Below are 20,074 nucleotides of genomic sequence, written 5' to 3' on the forward strand. Positions count from 1 at the left end.
CTGCCTCTGCCATCTGAATCGTTTCAAGCCAGCGTTGCCTAGTAACGGCGAGCAGAGGATGCGAGGGCTGGGAGGGGAGAGAAAGACGGAGGGTGGGTTGATAGCGCTCAGCCGGGTGCAGCGTAAATGAGTCCTCTCCCTGCTCATGGACTCTCCAACCCCGACGTACTTGCTTACTTGCTCGCACGTCTCACTCCACAGCTTTCCTTTTCTTGCACGGCATCTGTCACACACACGGATCACACCGAGAAATCAAATAATCACCCTATTTGAACACAATCTCTTGGCTCGGAAGTTGGTTAAATGACAAACCATCTTTGCGTATGTGGACCTCACGGTTTGAAAATCTGTTTGACATGTGGCATCTGATAACTGCAGCTCCCGTCTGCCGACCCGCGACAAAGCATTAAAGTCGGTTTATATCGGCGCTACATGGGATTCGCATCCTGCATAATCGTGCTTTGTAAAAGTGGAGTAATGTTCTGAACTGCTCTGCTCTCATTTATTCGTATGTTTTCCGACTGAAAGAGGAGAGCATCTGAGTTTTGATGTCTCGCTTGACAACATCTCATGTAATGCTGCTCAGGTTGCTTCAGTGAACTGATAGTGTCATCAGCTAATGGGCAACTTTGAGTCTTAATGTCATCAAATGATTCTTCAGTTTTAATGCGTGGCCGCTGCACAGATGGGCAGAGAATTGCTGATGGATTGTCATTACAGTAAACTTAACTGTCAGACTTAAGTGCTTTGAAAAAAAAACAACGAGTTACTGGCTCTGTTAAATGAAATTCCGATAAGTATTTGCAGTGTAGTCGCTCTCTCTCCTTGCCATTTCATTTTTTTGTATTTTTATTTTGTATTTTATTTGTTTAATCTCCATCTGTATGGCCTCCCAGCATCAACCCCTACGATCGTATCTGTCCCCATATATCGACATAGCTTCCTAACATCTGTTTAGAGGTTTGTGTTGGAAACCATGATTTTTGTTCAACAGCTTTTTATGGTGCTTTCGCCGGGAACAGTTTTTCCAATCTCCTCGCTCTTCTTCCCTCCTCTGTGCTGTTTCATTTTAGCGTCACCTAATTACTGCCATCTGTCAAGTACACCAGCGCCGCTCCACACCGTACACATCGGTGTACAAGTACACTGCCTGGTAATCACTGGAACAAATCCCAGTGATGGATTGTTGTAATTTTGAGCTGGTTGGATGCTTTAACGTAGTCGTACAATGCAAAGGCTCCATTTTTATTGGAGGTCCTCGCAAGTTCTTTCCTCTTGTGAGTTCAGGATGTTTTCTCGTCTCCAGACATGACACGACCTGCAGGCACACAGGAGGTCTGCTGTGTGTGTGGTTGGAATTGTTTTTTTTTTCTATTCATAATAAGAATAATATTATGATAAATCATTTATGTGAAAAACACAGTTTTTATTGCATATATTGGAGTATAGATTTTGGTTTTAATAAACTCTTCTACGTGATCTTGCGTCCTTCAAAAACATGAACAGTAACCTAATTCAATCGGGTGTTTTTTTTTTTTTTAATTTTGACTTATTGATTTCAGTCAACTTGAAATTCTTTCCGTGACACACAAGCCAGTGACGCAGCTCATAATGTCCACATTGTAAACATTCTTTGGTCCTTCTTTTTTGGTGCGTGGCCTCGTTCTTCTCCGCCACAGGCTGAAACATACGGACTGAAACCTTTGGATGGATTGCCATCTAAGGCGATATCTAGTCTCGTACCACGATATCGATATGATATCGATGTGTTGGCCAGCCCTGTGCTGGAGTCGTGGGAATATGTTTTCTGTGAATTCTTTCCAGCTCATTCCCCTCCATCTTGTCGCTGTTGTGTTTTCTTTGATAAAAGCTCAGCTCTCCTCCTCCGAGTCTGCAGCGCTGCACAGGGTTTGACAGAAGTCGGAGATCAATGGTAGGAGCTGAGAGGTGGTTGGATCTGTTGGAAGGAGCCGTGACGGCGCTGCTGGGGTTTGTTCTGCTGCCCTGTGTGTGTTCATGTCTGTTAGTGGAGACGGAGCTAAAAGGAGAGTGAGTCATTAAGCATCAGCCTTTCATTCACTTGGTTTCCCCATTCATGTAACTGCTTTACAAGCTCTCCCTGTCGGTTTGATGCCCGGAAATGTGGCAGCAAATCAACCAGCGAACAAAATGAATCAATTTTAGTGCACGGCAAAGATTTACAGCAGGTAGTAAAAAAAATTGGTCTGATTTGTAATTTCCTTAACACTGAGAGGGATTCCTGACGGTGGCAGATGGATAACATGTTTAAGGTTTTTTTTTATTTTTTTTTTTTATCTCCGAGATGGTCTAACCACTGCTGCTTTATGTTTATCCTGCTCCCTCTTATCACACAGTGTTGAAACACAGCAGCTGTATTGTAACGTGATACAGTGGTAAACACCGCAGCACAGATAATTCACTTTCAGAGGTGGGGTGGTTGAAGCCACAGTGGAGCTCATAATAAGTTACCGTCCATGTTCTCTCTGCTGTCTGCAGAGTGTTTCGTTGTCCAAAGGTGAGAGCCCCTTCACTGTCAGCGCACATTCACATCCTCTTAGTTATTCACTAACAATGCCCGGCGAGTGCGGTGGTAGCTGTGCGCTCTCTTTTAGATTTCTCTCTTTCTGTGTCATTGAGGGCCAATTCACGGCACCATGCGGTGCAGCGTTCGTAAAGTTTGCGCTTTACTTAAGAGGCTGTTTTCTACCGGAAGATTCCAGGTAAAACAGGAGTTAAATTCAGTGCGCTAGCAGCAGTTTGTTCTAAGAAGTGATTATAAAGAGGCCAAATCATTACTTAAGAAGCTTGCATCATTTCCAACACCACCAAAACAGTCTGAATTGAAGTAACGGGAATATTCACAGCTACAACCACACAACACTGGCTTCCTTTTAACACACCATTACAAGATGTGCTGTGTGCTTCCTATCTTAAGCATGTGGGCGTACTGATTGAGAGCATGCTGTTGACAGCTGGACCGGGCCATGCTGCGCCATCTGGATCCCCTCGGGCTGGCACCTCAGCGGGGCAGCCAAAAAACAGCAAAGGGCCTTCGTGTCTGGACTGCTGTTGCATCCCGAAGCCACCCTCGGAGGGCATGTGGGCAGAGTGCCAGCTAACCGCTAACAACAGTGATAGATATACTGTTTATACACATATTCCTGTTCACAGCATCACAGCTCTATAGAAGGCATCGTTTTCCTCCTTGTTGTGCGTTTACGGCTTTTTTCCTGCTGCAAAATGGGGCTCAGGTGGCTCAACAGTCATCTGCTGGACCTCCACAAATTGTCAAAATAAAAGAAGATTTCACCAGCTTCTAAAGAGATGTCACAGACTACAGCTTCCCGTTCCCTTCTGACTCTGAATTTAAATAAGATGGCAGGAAAACAATATTTAAAAAATGTCGCATATACGATTGGATTTATTTTGTCATTATTATTCCGAGTGATTTAAAAATGACAGGAATAGACTCTTGTACATTTATAGTTATTTTTTTTTTCTCTTAAATAAATATGTTGTGTTCTGTGCTGTGAGCAAACAGCACAAAACGCAGCTGCTAACTGTGATGCTGTGGAAGAGACAAAATATAGCTTTATGTTTGATGCTTTTAGATCTTTCTTAAAGAAGGCATCAAAGACTTTCAAAAAGACTGTAGTTTCTGTCAGATACAATGTGTAATTTACAGTTCAAGAAGTGCTTGGGGATAGACAGTTGGTAGTAATGGCAATGTTTGAATGGAGGTACTTCATATGATGCAAAAAAAACATTTTAAGGGACAAGTTTGAGATGAATGTAAAAATGTTGTACTTAACACGACAAATGTCATCCTCTGGGAAAGCCTGTACAACATGTCACTAATAAAACAAACAAACAGTAAAAACGCACACTTATTCCCTGTTTTGTGCCGACTCTCGGGCAGACTTGGGAAAACGGCACACTCAAAATTCAAAATTTCAGCCAACTGTCTTCCTTTATATCCACTAAATTACACATCAAATATACTCAGAAACGATCTACAAAATGAATCATGCATTTGAGGTTTCTCAGCAACCTCTCCAGTTGTTGTGAAGATATTGAGCAGTCCTCGTCATTGGGTGACAACATTGCTCACAGCTTACTGATATATAGTATATGAAGAGATATTAAAAGAACTTTCCCTCCGTGTAAAAAAAAAAGAAAAGATGGTTAGTTCCCTCATAAATCTTGTGGACCATCACGTCCTCCGATCCTAGCCTCTATTTATTATTTCCTGACTGTGCAGCCTCACTCCACAGTCCCTGACAGGACAACGCTCAGATAATAGATTTCCTTCTCTGGAATAGCCCTTTAGCTTGCAGTGGCGAAACAACTGAAGTGTATTCATTTATCAGAGGCGAAATACGGGAGGAGGAGCGGCGGCTTATGGCTTTGTTACTGCCCTTCATCTTTCTGTCTTATAGGTGCTTTCTGTAGGGATTTTTTTCTTTATACATGCCTGGCTTAAATCCACACACTGACCTGTTCCCTCCACTCTTTGTCCAGCCTGCCTCCCTAACAATGAGTAACCGCCACCCCTTGCTTCATTTCCTCTCCACTTCCTGAAACGCAGGAAGTTGGGTGCTTTCGTCTCCCCCAGGTCGGCGAAATGGGGGAGAGGACCCTGAGAGGGAGGAACCACACCAGAGGTCATTGACACCAGCCATAGTGGGGGACACACCCTTCGTCTGTGGATAGAGTCAACTTCCTGTCTTAGAAAATATGACACTTTCTGGAGCCAAGAAAGAACTTTTACTTTCCAAATTATATTCGTGTGTTTTTTTTTTTTTTTTTTTTTTTTTTTTTTTTTTTTTTTTTTTTAAAGTTATCCTATATCCTGGCTCCAATGGTTGTTAAAATGTCTTACCCCATTGTGCACAGTTTCAGCTTTCAGCTTTTATTTGTGACTGACGTGTTGCGGATGTTTGTGTGTGTGTGTGTGTGTGTGTGTGTGTGTGTGCGCGTGCTGACTGCATGTCGCCACCTTTCGAGCACTGTGCAGCATCATTAACCCAACTTCAGCTCTCCTTCACTGCTCTTTACTTCTTCCCACACACCCATCTTTTATTCAGCACTGCATGTCACCTCCTCCTACATCATGCAGTGTGTGTGTGTGTGTGTGTGTGTGTGTGTGTGTGTGTGTGTGTGTGTGTGAGAGAGAGACAGAGAGAGAGAGAGAGAGAGAGAGAGAGAGAGAGAGAGTGTCCTTTGAGGCTCTTTAAGTGGCTCTCCATCACAAAACGACAGCAGTTCAAAAGAGTTTGTACACAATAGCAGTGGCCTGCATGTGTAACCTGCAGCGTTGTGAACGAGCCTCTGTGATCTCAGGTGTTCACTGGAGTAGTTATCACTGGGTGGTGTGTTTACTGGCAGATGCAAACCAAAGCTTGACATCAACGAGGCTCCTGTCCACCATATTCAATGCTTAATTTAACGCTCTTCTCCTCCCTCACATCTTACCTACACTCCTCTCATCCACCGTTTTCTTTTCTCATATCCCTCTCGTCTCCTTCACTCGTATCATTTTCTCTCTTTTCCCTTTCCTGTCTTCCCTCCCTGTCAATCAGGTTCTCATCAGATCTGTCATACTTCCGCTCTCTTGCCCTCTTTGCCCTTTTCTCTTTCGTTATCTCCTTCTCTTTGTCGGCCTCTTGGCATCTGCTTCTCTTTCTCTTTATTAGTCTCTCCGGGTGTTACTTCATTCTGAGCCTTCCTGTTTCTCTGACATCATCCAAGAAACCAGGAAGCTGCTGATGGAGGCACCACCCTTTATGGTCCCGGTGTGCTTTTAATTTTAGTTTTGTCTCCTCCTGTGTATATGATGTCATTTTGTTTGTGATGTTATATCAGTGTTATCACACGTATTTCTCCTGGCTTGTCCTAAGATTTGGAAGTTAGTTAGTTTCAAACTGGAACACAACAATGATCATAACATAATGTCAACAATTGTTTCATCTAAGGTCGTTCATGATATTAAATCACCTCACCAGGCCACCATAAAGTTCCACCATGAAATCAACTTTGGAGATATAATGAGTCTACTGTTCAAACAATAGTGCTTCTGTTTCACTAACCACAGATATGATCACGATGTCTGCAGGCTCAGAATAAAAACAATTATTGTTTATGATACGACAATAAAAAGTCATATTTCAGCATGTTTTGGCCTGCGGCATTTAATCAGGGCAAAGACGTGGGATGCTAATTTGATAGATACTGATATATTCACTGCTTGGCGACGGGTTCTGTAGCTGCTTCTGTTTTGACATGTACACATCTGACAAGGGAAGGCAATATGTTTACTGCAGAAAATACATCAAAGCAAATCAGGAAAGTAGTATTTTAAGTAGTTAAGTAGATGCATGTATAGAAGGAAGAGTTTCACATCTCGTGCTTTAGTTACTGAACATCATGAAAAGATTTACCTGTTGCATGAAGCACGCTTCAATTAGTTGACGTTTCCCCGTAGCATCAGATTCTCTTTAAAGTAACCTCAATACACATGTATTTGTTGAATTGGTTAATCGGCGGAAAATAACAACAGTTGTTGTTATTATTATCTATTAATCATTCAGGTTATTTCTCAAGCAAAACTGCCAGTTGTTTGTTTACCAAATTTTAAATATTGTATTTTTTGTATAGAAATAGCAAAACAAGCAAATCAATCAATGACAGAAATCCTCAATTTCTTTAGCCAGGTGATGTAGTGTTTGATCCAAAGAAAAATATATTTTAAAAAAACAAACAAAAAAAACCCCATCAGAAAGTAAGCCAGAATCAAATAAATAAATGAGGGTAAACAGTTGCTCAGTGATCTGCTCATTCAACTGTAAGGAGCTCTTTAGTTTTATTGGTCCTCTTTAGGTGTTTAAATTAGATAGAAGATCACAGTCCCAAAAATTGACTATACGGGAAAACAGTTTTAAAAAGCCTGACAAAGAACTTGATGAAACTTTCAGAGCCCTCGGGGCACAGAGTTGAATCTGCAGCGGTCAACGTCAAACTCAGCAGGTCGATGTACAAATCAGCCGAGTTCATCAGCTGTCCAACATTCTCTGTGTTTTAGGCGTCATTTATTGCAGGTTTTCTTGCCAACTGCTGTTGATTGTAGGTGGTGTGTGTGTGTGTGTGTGTGTGTGTGTGTGTGTGTGTGTGTGTGTGTGTGTGTGTGTGTGCGTCCAGACAACGATCTCATACAAATCTATACCATTCTGCTGTGTTTTCTGCGAGCATCGATTTACAAACCGCCGTTCACACGGCACCGGTGCAGCACGCTGTCGGCTGACGGATCGTTTTTCCATTTAGCTGCGACCTTTACAAGAGAGGTGTTTAACCCCCTGAAGCCAATCCCACACTTTCCACTTCAACATGAGGGGGTTTTATTCCACAGAAATATGATTTTGTCTGAAGAGGTTGCAAGATATCCAACAACTTAAACAGTTTGTTATTTTATTTGTCTCTCTACACACCGGAGCTGCATTTATCTGCTGCTAAAAAGATACCAGGAGGATCATAGCTCAGCCAGCGCAGCACAGGTCTCCAGCTCGTACATCAGTCTGTGTGGCTTGAAACTCTTTAAATAAAATCATCACTCTAGACTTTGCCTGTAAGACTCATATTTTCTTTCCTCTATCTTCAGATCTTCCCATGGAGTACAATCCCTCAGATCATCCGCGGGCCAGCACCATCTTCCTCAGCAAGTCACAGACTGATGGTGAGTTCTGCTCTGTTCTGTTGGCACCTTTCATTCCTCTAAAACCTATAATTGAAGCTTTCAGACTCCTTGCCTTGGAAATGGGACGGGGACTGATTTAAGTGGCTTTACTCCACAACAAAGAGGGGCTAAACACATACTATATATACAGTATATATACATATATTTTTTTTTAATCTTTTCAGAGTAATAAAAAGTGAAGTAATGTTCTGTGTTAATGTCCCGGTTGTATTTGAACACCATCATATGGATCTGTCTAATACAAATAACTTTATACATGACCACTGAACATTGTGCATTCTCATTGGTTGGAAAGTGTGGACTAGCTTTTATTAACCAGACATTTTAAGTGGACACTAACAAAAGCAGGTGTCCACATGCCCTGACTGAATGCAGAGTACGCTACGCGGCCATGCCTGTTGGCTGTATGAGTTTATTGCCACTGATCCTCCTACGTGCGTACGTGACAGACCGCACATCAAGCAGTCAAAGTATCTTTATGTTTCAAACTCGGGCGATTGGAACATGTGCCAACTTTGTGGGAAAGCAAGCTGTTTCATTGACGCAGGGATTTGAGCTGTGAAGCTGCACAAAACGTACCGTTGACCGCCATCCTTTTATCCAGCATAAAAGCTAAAAACAGGATCCTGTGAAAATGTCATAGCGGCTGTCTGTACGTCAGATTTGTGGAGACACACTGGGGTGTTTTTGATCATCTGTGGCAGGCAGAGAGACAGAGAGACAGAGAGACAGAGAGACCAAGAGACAGAGAGACCGAGAGCCGGCTGGAGCCTCGATAATGACGGCAATATAGTGGTTATTTTTTTTTGTGTGATTATTTCTGCAGTTTAGACATAATCTCTTTACTTGGATGATAAGCTTTTGATTCAGCTGAGCAGTTTGTAGCCTGAAGGCGGACATATTGATCTGGTATCAGGTGCTCTTTCATTACCCCGATCGGGCTCTGATGTGAATGCCCGCTGGCCTGTGTTCCCAACATAGTGTACATAGATACCAGTACAGGAGGCAAATACTGATTTCAGTTAGTGAGATTGAAGATTCGATCCGGAAACATTTGATAAATAAAAATGTTCCCTTGAAACGTTGACCGAAAACTGCTCTCCTTCAAGACCCACAAATAGATCTACAATTATACGCATGTGCTCTTCATCACTCATGAATAATTTAACGACACACACACACGCAGTGAAGCCTGTTGTGAGATCTGTGCCATGAACAAAACATAGAGACAACTTGGACTTTTGTTTTTCAGTTGCTGTGTCCAACAAGCGAGGTAAGCATGTGTGTGTCCATTCCCGGTAGGCAGACTGCTTCCTGCGTGTTTGGGCTCGACTGCCCTTCATGTCGTCTCAGACTGTGTATCGTATTCTTGTTCGCGGTCCGTGTCGTCTTCTGCCAGCAGGTTACCTGCCTCTGCTGCTGATGTCATTCTTTATGTGTGTTTCTTCCATTGCACATGTCGGTCCATGAGATGTACCGTGAGGAGAGTGGCTGCGTGGCAGTGACCAAACATGTAGTTCTCGGTCACTGGCGACTCACTGTATGTTTAATATCAGCAGTGTTTCGAAAAATCTCGTCTTTCGTGATCCGAAAACCAAAGAGCCAAAAAAAAACTGATTTGAAAAAAGCATCAGACATTGTTTTGAAGAATATTTAATGTGTCAAATGTGTAATTACTGACGGCATGTTTCATGAACTCATTCAGAAATCTCTGTGCTCAGGATTATTGTTTTTCCACCGAACTATGCAGCCCTAATGATGACGTAAGAGGCCGCTGCTTGTTGCTAGAAAGCAGCGCAAACAGTCCCGACTGCTCAGCGGAAAAACATGTGCATTAATACGAGTGTGCGTTCGTGTGTCAGAGAGGTCAAATACAAATGTGTGTGTCTGTCTGTCTGTCTGTGTGTCTGTCTGTGTGTCTGTCTGTGTGTCTGTCTGTGTCTGTGAGGTTCTGCTCTCTCCATCTGCTCCAGTTTGCTGTGCTAGCGATCCTTCCCCCCCTTGTGTGTTCTGCTAAATCAGAGCGAACATACAGTACATGCATAAACTGTTGACACACATGGAGACACAAACAGACTGTGCTGACACACAGCTGCGTGCGTGTGTGTGTGTGTGTGCGCGTGTGTGTGTGCGTGCGTGTGCGTGTGCGCGTGTGTGCTCTATTCATATTTAGACTGCTACAACGCAGCACTCGCTGAAGTGGGCTCTATAAAACTAACAAATCATCGTGTCCATTAAGCAGAATTAGCATTTCAAATGACCAGATTTGTTTGAACAGAAAGAAATGAAAACAGACCAGCTCGTATGACAATGTGCGCTCGAGTAAAACAGCCACTGCGCTCAATTTAATTTGAATTCATGTACGGCAAAATGATGAATGGATTAATTAACTGGTTCACGCTCCTTCACACACATTAATACATGGTTCCTAATGTTAAAGGAGAGAGAAAAAAAACAGACAGGCTTTTAAAAATGTCCTTTTTTCATATTAAACATTGTGTTTGCTGAAAGTGCTTTGCTTTGTTTAATGCAGTGTTGAATAATGATTGAAAGAAAAGCTCTTTCTCCATTATTTTCTCCTGATCCATATTGCCAGGGGAACTCGTGAACCCTGGATCAATGCTGCTCCCTGTCTGTGAGGGTTGTGTACTGCACTGATACTGACCTCCAAGTGACACCTGTTTGTTCTCTTATCTTCCCGCTTTAGTTCGAGAAAAGCGGAAGAGCCTTTACATCAACCATGTAAGTAAGATGCAGTTCATTTGAATATGGACCTGTGGAAAGATGTTTCTTCACTGTGTAGTGCATTTGTTACTATGATTACTGTGCAAATAGTAATTTTAATGTCTTGTATTTCTTTGCAAGTTCACACACATTTCGGAGAACAAGGTAAATTCCTCAGAATGACCCTTTAAAGTAACCCAAACCTTTTATCATCGTCACTCCATTTTTTTTTTTTTTAACTCCTCGGATGTGTTTGAAACCCTAAAATAAACTCAGTTTTAGAAGTGGTTTGTTATTATTTTTAGATGTAGCACAAATGTAGAAGCAGTTTCATCCCATTATGGTGCAGTTCATCTTTTTCCATCCCTCCTTCGGGCCCAGCAGAATGAACTGGTGAAATATACTGTGTGCTTTTGAACAAAATGTTGCAATTCATGAGGGCAGAATTGATTAGAAATGCTGTTGAATGAGAAAATGATCACTTGACTGAATATTAAGTGCACTGCTTCAGTATTCACCACGATAAAATGATTTTGCAGTAAATGGGCCGGTGACAAGGAGTACAAGAATCACTGAATGGAAGTTTGACACTTCTGTAAAGATGCACTCCACCATAAATGCCATTCCCGCATGCAACCATGTCAGGCGCTGACAGAATTAGTTGCTTGCAGGTGCCCTACTTTCCCGTGCTGTTACCAGGCCTTTGGCTGGTCCTAGTGTGACACAAATAGAGATTGACGTGTGTGTGTGTGTGTGTGTGTGTGTGTGTGTGTGTGTGTGTGTGTGTGTGTGTGTGTGTGTGTGTGTGTGTGTGTGTGTGTGTGTGTGTGTGTGTGTGTGTGTGTATTTTTTTTCTGTATGTTTGTGAACTCCAGCATCATCCAGGCCCAGTGAGACGGAAGTACAGCTCATGTTCCACCATATTCCTCGATGACAGCACTGTCAGTCAGCCCAACCTCAAATACACCATCAAATGGTAACCTGTCTGATCCGGTCACATGTGATGTAACACATTATCTAATGTTTCATCTAATATCAAAGACATGTTGTAGCTTGTTGACCTTTTCTGCCAGTTTTAGTGTGTCTTTGATGTCCCCGTTTTTGTTTCTACAGCGTTGCCCTTGCTATATACTACCACATAAAGAACAGGTATGAGACATAGTTTCTTATATTTCCTCATGTACTACTTAATGCAACAGTCCTCTTTCAAAAAAACACATCAGCGGTTTAGCAGACAGATAAACTTAGACGGAAGGAAAATGCTCCGTGTGGCCCCGAAGGCTCACGTTGAATTCTCAGCTCTTTAGATACTTCAACATCCTGTCTAATGGCTGTCGGCATGGGAAGCCTGAGTGAGCTGGACATCCTTCTGCAACAGGAATGTGGCCTCGTTAAAGGGTGTTGAGACATCGAGCCTCATGCAAGAAACATAAACAAAAGCCACAAGTGGTCTAAACCTGTCGTATGAGTCTTGTATAAACAGTCTGTCTCCACAGTGGAGGAAACACTTGTTGGACTTCACTCTTAATACAGTTGAACTTAATTATGAATACATTTTGGTTTAAATCATTTAAAAAAAATAAAAATAAATGAATGGCTTGCAAAATTACTGATTTTACAGGCATACTTTGGCATATTACTATTTTCCTTTTGTTCTCCATCCTCAAATACAAACACAGACTCTCAAATGTATGACAGCAGGACTTGAAGGTCTTTCTTCCTGTTTGGTAACATGTATGTGCATTAAACAGCAGAGCAGGCTTCCATTTGGCAATTTTAGTGGCATCAGATCTCATTAAGACGTAATTTGCAACAGGTTTGTCCCTTTTAGAGAGTTTGGTGAATCTGATTTGTAACGATGGTACAAGCAAACCTCACAGAAAATCAAAACACGATGTGTAGGATGAGGATACAGAGAGGCTCTTACATGAGGTCCAGTATTTCAGCTCGTTCTTATTCACTGGATCTGGTAGGAGTCCCATATAAGGAAGCTGTTTGAAGTGCAGGGAAATGCCCATAAAAGGCTTATCGAACTGGCGTATTTTAAATGGACTCACGCCATCTGTTTTTCACAGCTATCATTTTTTATTCCAGGGATGTCGACGGAAGAATGTTGTTGGACATTTTCGATGAGAAACTGCATCCACTCTCGGTGAGGCTTCCGCTGAAAATACATTTCCATTATGCGCAAACTGTCAGGATTCATCGGCAAAACAAACCACACAAGCTGATGAACAGCAGCTAAGTACACATGGATCAAATAGTGGAGAATCCTATGACGTCATCTGGATTACTCAGATGTTTTTTTTTTCAAATCGATTTATTTTCTTGACATTTAGTCAAGGGTCTCAGTTCAGAAATTGAAATAACTACTTTTCGTGATGCTCCATATTTAAAACCAACAGAGCACTCCATCCAAAAATAACACTTATTTGAAAGCAAAAATCTTAACTATCAGCTTGTTTTGACAGTCAGATGACGTAAATGTTTGATTTCATGTTGTTATCTGGTGTTTGTTATAGAAGTCTGAGGTTCCTGCTGATTATAATAAACACGACCCAGAGCAGAAGCAGATCTACCGCTTCGTCAGGACGCTGTTCAGTGCTGCACAGCTCACTGCTGAGTGTGCCATTGTCACTTTGGTAAGTGTGTGTGTGTGTGTGTGTGTGTGTGTGTGTGTGTGTGTGTGTGTGTGTGTGTGTGTGTGTGTGTGTGTGTGTGTTTTAGTGCTGACACTAGGAGGGAGTGTTGCTTCCTGGTTCTTTTCTTTTCTTTCTGGTGTCCTGTGCTGCCTTCCTTCTACTGCAGATCATTCCAGGACCTCAATTCTCCCTTTTGAATCATATGAAATGCTCAATATGCACCGCTGAGAATGTGTCCAAAAATATGAGACGGTGAACAGCAGGTGGAAGTTTGACATATGCAGTTTCCTTTCAGAATTACTTTGAAGAAGTAACATATAATTATATAAATAAAATATAATTGCTTTACTGTACAGTAGGATTTCTCCCTGACTTACGACATCCGGCGTTGCTCACCTGTCTATCTCATTTCTCTCTCTTCTCCACTGACAAAGCCTTTTTACCACATCACATGTGCATTTCCTCCCATCATAAATCCATAAATTGTTCAATGTTTTTATTCAATTACACAATTGGATGCTTGAAATAAAATATAAAATAAAACATGGCAACAGGGCATATTCGCTCATAAATGAGTATAACAGAGGGTGGATTCACTTATCTGGATTTTGCTAACTTGTATGAGTCACGTTCCCTCTCTCACTCATCTGCCCAGAAACATCTCTTTCCACACTGTGTCGCTCCGGCCGACACATGCGTCCCTGGAGAGCAGGAAAGAGCCTGGTTAATATGACCAGCCTGGTGGCTTACCGTCGTATTAGGTTGCTCTGCTTCCTGACAGATGCACAAATGTGTGAACAGTGTGTGTGTGTGTGTGTGTGTGTGTGTGTGTGTGTGTGTGTGTGTGTGTGTGTGTGTGTGTGTGTGTGTGTGTGTGTGTGTGTTTGTGTGTGTGCGCATGCTTTCGGATGGGTGTGCCCTTTTGTGTAGAAACTGGCCTGGAAAGCAATTACACTGCTAGATTGTGTGTGTGTGTGTGTGTATATATATATATATATATATATATATATGCGTGTATGTATGCGTGTGTGTGTGTGTGTGTGTGTGTGTGTGTGTCCCTGCCTGTCCGTGTCTGTCCCTGTCCGTGTACAGGTGGTCTTTTACAGAAATTGTTTAAGACTTGCACACAGAGCACAGGGGGGGCGTACGGCCGTCCTCCTCCAGGCCCCCAGAGTAACGTCTGGCATGCCATCAGTAATTGAATGGGGCCGCTGGCTGGTGGTTGTGGGGTTAGCTTAGCTGACACAGCTAACTTTAGACAGGGGAGAAGAGATGGATGCAGGGCGTCTTCCTTTCCTCCCGCAGTCATTACATCATAGGAGAGGGAAGTGAGGGGTTTCTTTAAGGGATGGAAAAGACAGAGACCCAAAGAGTCGGCATGTGTTCAAACAAATCATTACTCAAGATTTCCATTAGACACAACCAAGAAGAAAATCACACAGGGGCAGCATATTGGAAGAGATGAGGCTACAGCAGCGCAGATCAATTTCCACCATGACCAAAGCCAGTTTCAGGCAGCAGAGGTGATTCATCGGCGTGACACGCGGTAACTGGATAGTCCTCAAGTGGCGATAGAGAAAAGATGAAGAGTTAATGTGTATTATTAATATTACCCACAATCCTCTGAATGATCTCGGTAGAAAGTTTATCATGAAGGTCCAAATCAACATCATCAAATGTGTTTTACTCGTTCGCTGTGGTAAAGGAAAAATAAAAGAGAGACCGGTTCTTTGTCAAGCACCAAGCCTCTCTGACATTCGCCTCAGGCACACAATTCAATCATTTGGGTTCATTGTGGTTGAACCAGTCTTTTGATTCTTTGTTGTTTTGTTTGTATATTGATCATGCCAGCTTGTGGTCTGGCTCTCATTTTATGCCGACTTACTTCAGTGTTTGCCGCCTGCTGCCAAAACAGAGCTGGGCTAGCAGCGCCTGCAGCCACAAAGCCCAACGCAGCAGGACTCGTCCAATTAGCCACCCGAGCTGCTCTCGTGGTTCAAACCAGGATGTGAAATGGGCTAAAAGAATATTTTCATTTCTGTTTCACGATGTCACACTCTTCTGTGTTTGTACAAACCATAAGCTGTAATTATATGTTTACTATTTACTCATTGATGACTGTATTCAGTTCAGCAGTATTATTCTCTTCAGGTCTTTAAGGCACATAATCCTGACAGTCGTGCGTCTGAGCAGACTCGGACAGAATAATAATAAGAATCCACAGCACAGTATATTCCAATCTGTCATAAGAAATACAGCATCTCTGCAAACTCTGACTTGTCATCCGAGAGATGACACATTTCAAAGTTTTAAGCCACTGGTCTGAATTCAGTCGAGTCTGCAGTAAGTTTTATTTATGGAAAATGAGAAATGTAGTCCCACTCAGCCAGGGGAAAAACACCAGAGCAAGAACAGCCTTTATTGTTTATAGGAGACCTATTGTCTATTTCAAACTTATTGTGCATCAGAAAGTCTGCATTAATCCCAAAAGTACAACTACTAAAAATACAATATTATTATACTGAAATGTGTATTACAATTCCAAAATAAAAGCACAAACTTCAGTGTTTACTGAAAACTAAAACAACACGCCACAAAAAAAAATCGAAACAAATAGCACATCTACACTTGTGCTATTTTCACGGAAAGCCTGTTTAATTCTTGACTGCACAAGGGAAGGAATGCATTTTAATATTTGGGGGCGTTTTTTGGGAGATCAATTCAATTCTGTAAGAAATCTGCGAGATACACGTTCGCAAAACGTCCAGCGGTCTCCACGCACTAAGCTCTTACAATGCGATGGCAAACGTTCTCTCTTTGATTGTAACAAAATGATGATCAGTGGATCCGAACAATCAGCTTCTCTCCAGATATTGCAGCTCGTAGGGATCAGGTGCCGGCGGGCTCCGTGTGTCGACTGTGGGGATTCTGGCTCCTGAAAGAGAAAGAGAGAGAAATGGAAACGGCGAGCGGGGCAGAGAGATGGTAGGGATTCGATCGGCGTGGATATTTAATGAGGGAGCTCTGGGGAAGCTGGATTTCGTCAGCCGCTGACATCCTGGAGGACGTGTAGGCAGCAGACAGCGCACTAACTCTTCAAATGAATGAATGCAGGGAGAGCGCAGGGTAATTAAAACACCGAGAAAACGGGGAGGACAAAAATGGATTTAAAAAAAACAATTTTTTATGGTGTTAAAATCTGAAATTTACACAAACTAAAAACAACGAGAGCTTTTCAGGGTAGCAGCTGCTCGCCCACAGGTGAAGGAAAACATGCTGATAACATTTTAGTGATTTGAGAAAATGTGTGCGAAGGTCTAGTGTATTTTTTTTAAATTATTGTTTTAAAACTGTGTGGAAGCTATGGGAATGTTTTCCTGAGATACTTCTTTGCGCCACATCTGTTTGCCTCAGGTGTACTTGGAGAGGCTGCTGACCTACGCTGAGATCGACATCTCCCCTGCCAACTGGAAGCGTATCGTGCTGGGGGCCATCCTCCTGGCCTCCAAGGTCTGGGACGACCAGGCGGTCTGGAACGTCGACTACTGCCAAATTCTCAAGGATATCACTGTGGAGGACATGTGAGTCGCTGGAAGCCCCCTCCCCCCGCCCCCCCTGAAAACACTGCAATGAAAAGTGCTCATAAATGCAACACACACACACACACACACACACAAGAAAGGTATATAGACTGGAGTCTTTGAGGTCTTTTTTCTAAGGCAGGAAATATTTGGCTTTTTTTTTTTTTTTTTTTTTTTTTACTGAATTCATTGCATAATCAAATAAGAACATAAAAACCACATAAATTGGGGCGCGTTGGTAAATTCAGTTTAGAGCTAGCAGGCTCAGGCTTGTTTTATTTGGGTGGAAAAAGCTGTAAACATGCATTTTTAAAAAAACACAGAGCCCCTCTCACCAATAATATTCCTATAAGGACTGAGAAAACATCTGATTAGGTTTTAGTGACTTGAAATTTCTCTGGCCATCATTGTGCTGCTCGACAGGTGAATAATTGTAAATTGGGTGATTACCAGTAAAAAAAAATACATCATCAACTGATGATGAAGGAGCTGAAATCAACAATAATTACTGCTTTTTCTTTTCCTTGGAAAGTGTGAGCTGCACCAGAATAGAGCAAAGATTGTATTAGTGAGAAAAGTCTGGACCGTTCCACCACAACAGCTTCTCTCAAAAGGAAACCAGCGTCCGTGTGTGGGAGTTGCAGAGTCACGTGACTGAAGATACCATATGATGGCTTCAATAAAATTAGCATGGGAGAACATAATGCAGCACATTCTCTGAGATTGTAAAACACTTTAGTTGGAGAGAGAGGTTTGTAGCAGACGGAGAGCGGTATCACTCAGAACCCGACCTCAGTGGAGGGTGGAGCTGTCGTGCTACATGCGAGTGGTGCAAGCAGAAAAACCACAAGGTCTGCGAGGCATGACACCACACTTACGTGCACATCTGCAGAACTGACATGTTTGTTTCTTCTTGAGGTTATTAACTCAAAGACTGCAACTATCAATTATTTTCATCACTGATTAAACTTCAGATCATTTTCTTGATTGAGCAATACAATTTGGTCTTTACAGTATAATAATAAAAAATAATTTTAAAAAAAAGGGGTGGAAAATGCCTCTCAAAATTCCCCAAAGCTGCAGTTAACATTTTCATTTTTGCTTTTTTAAATTAGAGCAACGAACCAAATCTCAAAGATATTCCGTTTACCATCACAATTAAACTAATATTCACATTTTGAATATGCTGTTGTTGCTTGAAAAATGACACAGACCCCAAAAGAAAAACCTCCCTTTTTTGTTTCTCTATCACTTAAAACATGTGACCTGACCTTACAGTGGAGTACAGTCATTATTATTAACCCTTCCTCTGCTGTGACCGACAGTCTGGCTCTTGCTATGCTAAGAAATAGCTAAAGTGTGTTGATAACAGTTGATAAGAGTCATGTGCATGATGGTCTGGACATGCTCAGGGTGACCTCTGCCCACTCCACACTACATCAATGCTAATGAGGTACTGACCACCCTCAGTAAGAGGAAGATGAATACACAACACGAGCTAATGTCTGTAACTCTTGAATTTTTGGCCTATAAATAAACAGTAATCGCCCACATGCTGCCATGTCATCAACCCCATAAAACAAAACTGGTTTATTAGTTCCTAACAAGCTGATTAATAGGAGCTGCACGGTTCTTAATCAATTTAAGGCTTCACGCTGAAGCAATAAACTGGATTAAATTAGAAATGCAATTGGACAATGCTGTGTGTAATTCTTGATCTCACGGTGACACAGAAAGGAAGCATCCCGAGCACGAGTGCACCGCTCTGTCCTCCATATCCTCAGGAATGTTGGCTGGGTTTTCCTGAGGAGGAACACGACGCTGCAGACGTGTTGCCTCCGCCGCCACCTCTGACCTCCGCCGCTTTTCGCGCTCCTCTGCACTGGTGTCGGTCTGTCCTCGCCGTCGGGCTGTAATCCACCCGTCCGGGACTCAGTCCAGCGAGCGGGAGCCCGGCACGTGCGAATTTACCGGACACCGACTCGGTGTTTGACCAGAGCCAGCTAAATTAACCCCCCCCCCCCCCCCCCCCCCCCCTTTCCACCTACTGACCATTAAATATCTAGAGGGGAAAGTCTGGGGAAGAAAACTGTGGAGCAGGCCAACACAAGAAGAAGCAGAGATGAGAATAGCTGAATGAGCGCCACGGGGAGACGAACAAGAAGCAGCGTTATTAGGCAGAGTTTGGCTACAGCGGGGGCTAAATTTAGCTCGTCTGTTGCTGCATGCCTGGTAAATGTGCGTGGGTGAAGGGACAAAGGCTGGCAAGTAGAGATGGATAGTAGTTACAATGCTAAATGGAATCGGTCATGACCGAGGAGAAGCATATGAAAGCGGCTGTCGTCGCGCTGCAGCGGAGATCGCAGAGCTGTCGAGCACGAGGCAGCGCGTGACAATAGCATTTTCAGGATGCGGGATTAATATAATATTTCTTCCACATAATGCGCACAGCTCCTTGCTTAGATAGCGTTCCCTTTCATTATGAGGAAGGGCTTATGTGTGGTGGGCGTACCGGGGATTTACTGGTGTGTATCGGGACGGCGCGTGTCCTCCTGTGCGAGGTGATGGGTTTACCGGGAGGAACGCTTCCACTCGTCTCTTCTCGCCTCGCTATGCAGAGAAAATAAATACACCCAGAAATTAAAAAATGGAATCCTGATTCTCTGCTGCAGGAACGAGCTGGAGCGTCAGTTCCTGGAGCTGCTGCAGTTCAACATCAACGTGCCGTCCAGTGTTTACGCCAAGTATTACTTCGACCTGCGCTCCATGGCCGAGGCCAACAACCTCAGCTTCCCCCTGGAGCCTCTGAGCAGAGAGAAGGCTCAGAAATTAGAGGTGAGGAGCTCACACAGGCACAGGAGACGGATTCTGATTCTGGAGTTCAGGTTATACAGAGACAAAAAAAAACAACCGGAGAACATCTGAAACTAATTGACCGTGGCCTGAGGATGTGGGATACAATAAACACAGACTGTTCTGCTAATTAGTGTTTGGAGGAGCCTCAGCTCAACACTCGTGAACACAAAACACAGAAGGAGGATCCTGTGCAGGGCGAAGGACAGGACGAAGGGCTGTGCTGTCCACATCTGTCTCTCCCTTCCTGTCCTGCTGCCTCACTGCAGATGCTGTTTGAAATATCATTGCCATCACTTGACAGATTTGTTTTCTCTGTGCGAAAGATCTGTTTGACGAAAACTGATTTTTAACAGCGCACATTTTGACATTTTGTTACAGAGCTGTAATTAAAAAAAAAAAACCCACATCAAATATGGCTGAAGTTGATTTAGTTTTAAAGATTAAAAAATACAAAAGGTGAAAGTGGGTCATCTCCAATCTCGGAGTGGAATTATTATGAT

The 20,074-nt window shown here is 42.8% G+C and overlaps 1 protein-coding gene across 2 annotated transcripts in view; it reads left to right on the forward strand.

Moving 5' to 3' along the window:
* The window catches only part of ccny (cyclin Y), a 38,869-nt gene that overhangs the window by 14,293 nt on the left and 4,502 nt on the right, over window positions 1-20,074 (forward strand). Inside the window, exons 2-11 of one of the 2 annotated variants that reach the window (XM_069151331.1) lie at window positions 7,676-7,750; window positions 9,024-9,044; window positions 10,479-10,513; window positions 10,637-10,660; window positions 11,371-11,471; window positions 11,609-11,644; window positions 12,590-12,647; window positions 13,018-13,137; window positions 16,552-16,718; window positions 19,391-19,553. In XM_069151331.1, the coding sequence (XP_069007432.1) occupies window positions 7,676-7,750; window positions 9,024-9,044; window positions 10,479-10,513; window positions 10,637-10,660; window positions 11,371-11,471; window positions 11,609-11,644; window positions 12,590-12,647; window positions 13,018-13,137; window positions 16,552-16,718; window positions 19,391-19,553 (800 nt within the window). The remainder of the gene's footprint in view (window positions 1-7,675; window positions 7,751-9,023; window positions 9,045-10,478; window positions 10,514-10,636; window positions 10,661-11,370; window positions 11,472-11,608; window positions 11,645-12,589; window positions 12,648-13,017; window positions 13,138-16,551; window positions 16,719-19,390; window positions 19,554-20,074) is intronic. The other variant, XM_069151332.1, reaches the window with a different exon arrangement.

Source organism: Embiotoca jacksoni, unplaced genomic scaffold (genome assembly GCF_022577435.1).
Source record: "Embiotoca jacksoni isolate LCO1_2020_lvr unplaced genomic scaffold, fEmbJac1.0.p SCAF_17, whole genome shotgun sequence".
Lineage (NCBI taxonomy): Eukaryota > Metazoa > Chordata > Actinopteri > Embiotocidae > Embiotoca > Embiotoca jacksoni.